The 8013-nt window shown below is 41.8% G+C and overlaps 1 protein-coding gene across 1 annotated transcript; it reads left to right on the top strand.

Moving 5' to 3' along the window:
• Nucleotides 1–466: 466 nt before the first annotated feature.
• On the top strand, nt 467–7797 carry LOC101606418 (3 beta-hydroxysteroid dehydrogenase/Delta 5-->4-isomerase type 1). Its single transcript, XM_004667492.2, has 3 exons — nt 467–611; nt 3938–4102; nt 6986–7797. Exons 1-3 carry the CDS (start codon nt 467–469, stop codon nt 7795–7797), a joined length of 1122 nt encoding a protein of 373 aa, XP_004667549.2.
• Nucleotides 7798–8013: the final 216 nt, after the last annotated feature.

Raw genomic sequence — 8013 nt, 5'->3', positions numbered from 1 at the left:
TATCCTTTGTAGCTGGCAAATGTAAGTAGAAATTTTTAAGTGCCATGAGGTACTTCAACAATCTATCCTGGTACACTGAGGGTAGGTTTCACAAAAGTACAGGCTTGAGAGTAACAGCAAAAAGGATAGGAAGAAGTCTTGGGACAGGGTGTCATTCTGTGGGTCTGACACTGTCTACTGGCAGACATTGTCAGAACTAACTTGTATTAGGGGTCATCCAGCTTGTGTCCATTACAGACTTGATTCATTTCTTGATGCTAGAGTAAAATCCCCTCATATTTTGGAATAGAAATGATGTGTGTTGTGAGAGTTCAGAAGGGGGGAAATGCATTTAATTAGGCTTTCCCATCCATGTCATCACAAACAGTATCTGTGACCCTGTGTCCACTAGACCTCTCTTTTTAGCCTTCTTCAGTTTTACCCTGCATTACAGCTGTTCCTCACTGATCTGATTCCTGCATTGGCCATGCCTGGGTGGAGCTGCTTGGTGACAGGAGCAGGAGGGTTCCTGGGACAGAGGATCGTGCACTTGTTGGTACAGGAGAAGGAGCTACAAGAGGTCAGAGCCCTAGACAAGGTCTTCAAACCAGAAACCAAGGAGGATCTTTCTAGTAAGTAAACTTGAAACATCAGTGCATGTATGCATTTTGAGCTGTGAGAGGCTGTGAGCAGGACTCTGTCTAGCAAATAAAGGACGCTTGGAGCCATAAAGCTCCCTCCATGTTCACACTTATCTAGAGACTGAATTCTGGTCTTTAGTCCTGGGCAGTAACTGGACCTCAGATATCTCCCTTTGTAATCAGTAAGTCACAATGTCACTTCTCTCCCTTACCTACAGCTCTAGAATGTCGACTTCCCAATTGCTGTGCAATATCTATAGAACATCATAACTTGGAAACTTCCACAGCAATCCCTGACTTTTCTGATGTTTCGGGTCTGGCTGTATGTGCATTTGTTTTTTTCTGCTTTGTTTGGTGATGTTAGCTCAGTTAGCATCTTAGGTGGAAATAAGGTAAAAGGAAATGAAGGTGTGGTTCATTTATCCATGTGATGTGATATAAATGTGTGCATATATGTATGTATATTCAAAATGAGAGGAAGAGACAGAGGCAGAGATAGAGAATGAGAAAGCGAATTTCTGGCCAAATGCACAAGATCACCTAGAAACACAGCCATAGAGCAACTATGAGCATGACTATCCACCATGATTCCACTTGTATGTTGCTTACCATGTCTTACTCTTGTTTATTGTCACAAAAAATGAAGAATTTGATGGAGCAATCCATTATTGTTTTGTGACATGTCTGTCCCAGGTACTGGATAGATAGATAGATAGATAGATAGATAGATAGATAGATAGATAGAGATTAACAGCAAAAATGATGGGAAGATATATAGTGCCTCCTATTTCAACCCCAGATCCTCAAAATAACCCTGCATGGAAGGTAGGAAAGAGAACTCACCCACCCACCTGGACAGCAATGTCTTTGTGATGGAGAAAGAAAAGGTAAACAGACAAACATCATTTGATTAATGGGGTACAGAATGCAAAATTCAGGCTAGATCCTCATCCTTAAATCCCCATTCACTTTGCTTTGTAGCCACCTCTTGGCACAGAGTGTACAGTCTTTCTCATGGTCCCTGTGTGCCCTATACCAGTTGTCTGCCCTCTACCTTAGTGTAAGTGCACACTGACCAAAGACTCTCCCCTGCCATGTGAGGCAATATCTACCCTGTAACTCAATTGTTTGTATCTGATCTGAGTTTCTGTGAATGTTGCCTCTAATAACTAAGTAGTAACACACAGCCAATTCTGTTAGTTAGGATCCTAAAGTCTCAATAATATTTACAAACAGGTAAGGGCATAGCTGATTCTAGAGGAATAGCTCCACAATGGGAGCAGTTCATGAGATGAAGGATGGATGAAGCCTATATGAAGGTAACAGTGGGCAATCCTTACAGTGTTCTTTCTCTGCCATGCTCTATAGAATGTATTTGAGGTTATACATAACTCATTATTTCCACATGAAATCCCTAGGATATGAATACCATTATTTATTTATTTGAGAGAGAGAAAGAGGCAGAGAGAGAAAAAAATGGTGCACCAGGACCTCTAGCCACTGCAAACAAACTCCAAAGGCTTATGTGGGTACTGGGAAATTGAACCTGAGTCCTTAGGCTTTGCAGGCAAGCATCTTAACCACTAAGCCACTCCAGCCCCATGAATACCATTTTTATCCTCCGTTTTTACAGATGAAGACATAAGCATAGAGGTTAATTGGTTTGTCCAAGCCCCATAGCTAGAACAAGGCAAATCTGGCTGACAACTCAGGTGTGTATTACAGATTTTCTGGGTCTCCTTCTGATATAACTCACACCATAACACCATCTCCATGACCCAGCTATGCAAAAAATGCCAAGTCCACAGTGTGTTGGACAAGATAGGAACTATGTCTGTACTATGAAGCAGTGAAGGTGTCCTCTCCAGGAATATAAGGGTTTCTGAGAACTGGTGAGTGAGTCTACTTCACTGTCCTCTGAGCTCCCACTGACGTGCTCTAGTCACTCCTCTAAGTTAGTCTGTCTGAAGTCAGCAACAAAGCAGAAGCAGAGGAAGAAGGGAGCAAAGGATGATACAATCAAAGAATTCCACTGTCTAACATGCCTGACCCCACTTCACTTCAGGCATTTCCTGGAATTGCCTTCCAAGGGAAAGTGTCCTGGAACAAACAATCAGCAGAGAATTGAGAGCAAACTCCAGGATGCATGACTGTATCCCTGGATTTCTGCTCTCTCTTTGTGTCTCTGTCACTGCCTCTGCTGTCTCTGTTGTTTAGCTTCATTTCCAATTTTAATACAATAGACTTACTTTGTTTCAGAAAAATTGATTCTGGGAAACCCTAAGCACCCTTGGGATGCAGGAGAATGGACAAGAGCACAAGTTGAGCCAGGAGCAGGTGTATTATCTGCAGTGTTTGTGTGTGTGTGTGTGTGTGTGTGTGTGTGTGTGTGTGTGTGTGTGTGTGTCCATAACTATATCCTTAAACTTCTCGAACATTATTTTTCTCTCTATTATGTGGGACTCAGGAAGCCAGTCTGAAAAATGGAAGGTAAGTTATAGTATACTCATGTAGCATACAATTAGGCAACAAAGTGTATCATCTTGTGGGTTTCAGAAGGCTTGAAGACACTGAAGTGATAATCAATGTCTTGGGGCAGATGACTATGATCAAGTCCTTTGGAAACTCAGTTACAACATTGATACCTATTTTTGATAATATGTGATATTTTATAAGTTGTTCAGTTAAATCCATCCTAAATTCCTTGTCAATGTTTCCAGTCTCCCTTTAGTCACTCAAGTTGAGTCATTCATAAAGTTAACTCCTTTTGTCTTACTCATTCCAGACCCCAGTAAGTTCCAGAATCTGAGATTCATATATGTGTGTCCCCTTAGCTTCTCCCACTGCTAGAATCTGGCTCTTCTTTATCAGAACTCTGGAAGAGACATTCAGCGCAGCCCATATACATGTGCTTTTCTTATCCAGAGGCAAGTGTTAGTAACTTCCCACACCACAACTCTGTTTCTGTTTCAGTTAAAATCCATACTTAATTCATTATTCCACATAGAATTAAACACTAATTCTTCCAAATTATACCCAAGTGTGTGTAATCTCATGGCTTTCCTTAAGAGTTGATAAACTTACCATTGTTCACACGTTTCATGTTTAGGCATATTTGATTACTTCCTGCTCAGATTGGTTTTCTGCAATGGGAAGAAGTGAACATATTCCTTTTTCTTACCTTCCATTTATTGAGCTTCCTATCTATCATCTTCTCACACTGGTGGTCCTTGAAGAGCTAGGGAACTGTGATCTGTATAAGAAAACATTCCATACCATCCAGAAAACTTCCCAATGACTTGGCTTATGTTCTTCAGAGCTGCAGACAAAGAAAAAGGTGACAGTGCTGGAAGGGGACATTCTAGATGCCCAGTGCCTAAAGAGAGCCTGCCAGGGTGTATCTGTTGTCATCCATGCTGCTGCTGTCATTGATGTCTCAGGGGTCATTCCCAAGCAGACCATCATAGATGTCAATCTAAAAGGTATGCTATCTGAGGAAGAGATAAGTGGGTGGAAGAAGACAGTAAAACAAGTTGAGAAAATTCTGGAATACCTTCAGTGCTCATCTGCTCACCACTCCCAGCTGGAGGAGCTTATGGCTGTTACTCTGTATGTTTCAATGAAGAAACTGAGATGAGAAGGTACAGGAAATGTGGCCAAGTCCCTGTAGGTCATAAGTAGTAGATTGAGTATGTATACTAACACATTCCAACAGCAAGGAAAGCAGTTCCCCTGAACTTTCATTCCAAGGTTTCCCACTCTATACCCTAAGCATCCATCCACCCAGCGCCTCTCTTTGGCCTCACTCAGATGTTACAGGTGTCTGCTCAGCAGGCTATTAAACCTAACCCATGAGAGCTGTCCCTCCCACACAAGGAAGAATTCCTCTCCAGAGAACTAGCAGAGCTGCTAAGAGGTCTACCTGGAGGAGTGACCCTTCTCATTACATTTTCTTAAATCTAACAGTTTCAAATTGTCTATTGCAGTTAGTCTTCAAGAGCAGGTTCTAGGCAGGTGCCACAAAAAACTCTTCTTTAAGTTCACATTCATAAATGCTTTGCATTTTGTAAATAATAGCTTCCCAATCTAATTTAAAATGGACATATCAGCCCCCTATAAACTATTAAATATCATAACTCTGGTCCTTGGAGACTGACCCTCAAGAACTAGGAAACATGTGCTCCATTCCTGGGCATCTAGGTTTACTGACTCAGAGACTCCTTTCCAAAGTAACAAATTCCTTTTGAATCTCATAGAGCCTCTCAAAAAAGTTTCTTTGTAAACACACTGCAAAAGAGTGCCACATTTCTATTTTTTTAAATTCATGTTTTCACTTCTTGCCCCTCTCTTAGAAGGCCTATCCATTGCATTTTCCAGCAACAGTAAACATGAAATGAAAAGGGCTGTGCAAGAGATACCATTTCATTACCATGCTGTAGTTAACTCTCAGGATGAAAAAATACTTCACAATTATGTCTATTTCCTCACTTTGTAAAACTAAGCCACATTTTCTCTACTGAAAAATTTATCTTCATTAAAATGAAATTTTCAGGCTTGGAATATGTTGTTAAAAGGGCCTAACACTTAAACATGAGGGCCTCTTGGCCATAGACCACCAAGTATGATTCACTAGAACCAATATAAAAAGCTGGACATAGCTAAACACATCTTTAACTGCAGTCTTGGAGAACAGGGCTCAGAGACAAAGAGTTGCTGAGATTCACTGACTAACGCTCCAGGTTGAAGGAGAACTCTGAATCTCAAGGGAATATGCAGATGAGTGGTAACATAAGAGCACATGGCATCCTGTTCTGGCCTCGGCCCACATATGCCTAGGGTATGCATCTGTGCACGCACACACACATACATATATCACACATCATACATACTACACAAATATATACACCCACATAAAACAGATTTTTCAAAGCTAGATGTGGTAGCATATACTTGTAGTTAGAGATATTCAAGAAGCTGAGGCAAGGGAGTCTGAGGTCAGCCTGGGCAGCATGGCTAGAACCTATCTAAAGATAAATATATAAGTATTTCAACTTGGACTTTCCAGAAAATGAAATTGCACATACTTTAAATAGGCAAAAGTATTACTTAATTAATAATTTAAATGAAAATTAATTTAATCATTTAGAAACAACCTGTGCCTAGGGAATTCCTTTCTATCTTCAGAGAGGGAACTATCATATACCTCCAGGACCTGCAGGGGTTGACAGCCACAGAAAGACCCAGTAGAGGGCAAATATTCCTTTCTAATTCTCTAGTAGGCTTAAAAGAAAAAAGGCCAGTGCAGAGCTGAAGAGATGTCTCAGATGTGAAACAACTCTTACTTGTCTCTCAAATAAAGAATAAATAAATATTTCAATAAACAAAAAGAAACAAAAGAAGAGGCCAGCATAGGGCTGCAGGATACAAACGAGAATGAATATTTATCAGCTTTATTATGCATAAGTAGAAAAAACAAAGTCAGAGATAGAACTTGGATTGTCTACATCTTGCTAAAACTCAATAACCATTTGGTGGGCATTGAGGCAAAGTTTTAATTTTCATTAAATGAGAAAAAATGGCAGCACTGTAATGCTTATATAATTTGTATATTTCCTGTATTACATATGCATGAGCTTGTATGATGTTAATTCTCTTTTTAAAAATTTTTTAAAATTTATTTGAGAGCTACAGACACAGAGAGAAAGACAGATAGAGGGGGAGAGAGAGAATGGGCACGCCAGGGCTTCCAGCCTCTGCAAACAAACTCCAGACGCTTGCGCCCCCTTGTGCATCTGGCTAACGAGGGACCTGGGGAACCGAGCCTCGAACCGGGGTCCTTAGGCTTCATAGGCAAGCGCTTAACCGCTAAGCCATCTCTCCAGCCCTGATGTTAATTCTTGAGCTCTCCTTTCTTAGACAAGAACTAGGTCTGTGTATATTCTGAGAATATAGATTCATGATTTTGTGAGTTTCAAGTGACTCTCCCTAGGAAATTATATGCATGAAAAAACTGTAACTCTTTAATGGGCATATTTATAATAAAGTAGAAGCCCTGTGTGCATTTCCCAAATCCAATTACACAAAGGTGCACAAACATGCACAAATATAAACATAAGTCAATGAGCACAGACGCCTAGAAAATCTTACTAACCAGAATCTACTGTCAGCATCTTTTGATTTTGCATCTTCCCCTAGCAGTAACATGGTAGTTTAAGTGAGGGACAATGAGGAGCATTGTGCATCTCTCACAACCAGCCCAGTTGGGATTGGGATTGGGTTTGGGATAGGGATGAACAGAACTTTGTGGCCATGGAGACTCCATGGATTATTTCCCTGATACTGATAATATTCTAATTTATTGGCAGGTACACAGCTCTTGTTGGAGGCCTGTGTCCAAGCTAGTGTGCCAACTTTCATCTACACCAGCTCAGTTGATGTGGCTGGCCCCAATTCCTACAAGGAGATTGTCAAAAATGGCCACGAGGAAGAACATCATGAGAGTGTGTGGTCGGACCCATACCCATACAGCAAAAGGCTAGCCGAGAAGGCAGTCCTGGCAGCCAGTGGGAGCACTCTGAAAAATGGTGGCACATTGTACACTTGTTCTTTAAGGCCAATGTACATCTATGGGGAAGGAAGCTCATTCATTTCTGCTTTAGTAACTAGGGCCCTCAAGAATGAGGGCATCCTGGAAGTTACTGGCAAATTCTCCATAGCCAACCCTGTGTATGTGGGTAACGTGGCCTGGGCCCACATTCTGGCCTCCAGGGCCCTGCAAGATCCTAAGAGGGCACCAAAAGTACAAGGACAGTTCTATTATATCTCAGATGAAACCCCTCACCAAAGCTATGATGACTTAAATTACACCCTGAGTAAAGAATGGGGTTTCTGCCGTGATTCCAGCTGGAGTCTTCCCCTGTCCCTGCTCTACTGGCTAGCTTTCTTGTTTGAAGCAGTGAGCTTCCTGCTGCGTCCAATTTTCAAATATCAACCCCCAATCAACCGTCACTTAGTCACATTGACAAATAGTGTGTTCACCTTCTCCTATGAGAAAGCTCAGCGAGATCTGGACTATGTGCCCCTCTTCAGCTGGGAGGAAGCCAAGCAGAAAACAGGAGAGTGGATTGGATCCCTAGTGGAGCTGCACAAGGAGGCACTGAAGAGAAAGACTCCCTGATGTGAAGATGACAGGGAGGTGGACCTGGTGTTGTCAGGAGATAGCTATCCATGTCCTCCAGAAGAGCACAGAAGCACAACCCAGGACCAACTGCCTCCCTTAGACACAGTGGCCAAGTTAGTATCTTCCTCAGACCAGCAGGAGCCTCCCAATCACCATCTAACCACAGCATGCTGTCCTAATCACCCACCCAAGTACACCAGCTGCTGTGCTTCA

This window comes from Jaculus jaculus, chromosome 19 (genome assembly GCF_020740685.1).
Source record: "Jaculus jaculus isolate mJacJac1 chromosome 19, mJacJac1.mat.Y.cur, whole genome shotgun sequence".
Classification (NCBI taxonomy): domain Eukaryota; kingdom Metazoa; phylum Chordata; class Mammalia; order Rodentia; family Dipodidae; genus Jaculus; species Jaculus jaculus.
The sequence above is the reverse complement of the archived record's forward strand: the minus strand, read 5'-3'. Positions and strand labels throughout refer to the sequence as shown.

Excerpts from the sequence above, each read along its gene's own strand:
- LOC101606418 (XM_004667492.2), top strand. The coding sequence starts at position 467 with ATGCCTGGGTGGAGCTGCTTGGTGACAGGAGCAGGAGGGTTCCTGGGA. Across the intron at positions 612-3,937 it reads AACCAAGGAGGATCTTTCTA|AGCTGCAGACAAAGAAAAAG; the intron begins GTAAGTAAACTT and ends TATGTTCTTCAG. Across the intron at positions 4,103-6,985 it reads CATAGATGTCAATCTAAAAG|GTACACAGCTCTTGTTGGAG; the intron begins GTATGCTATCTG and ends ATTTATTGGCAG.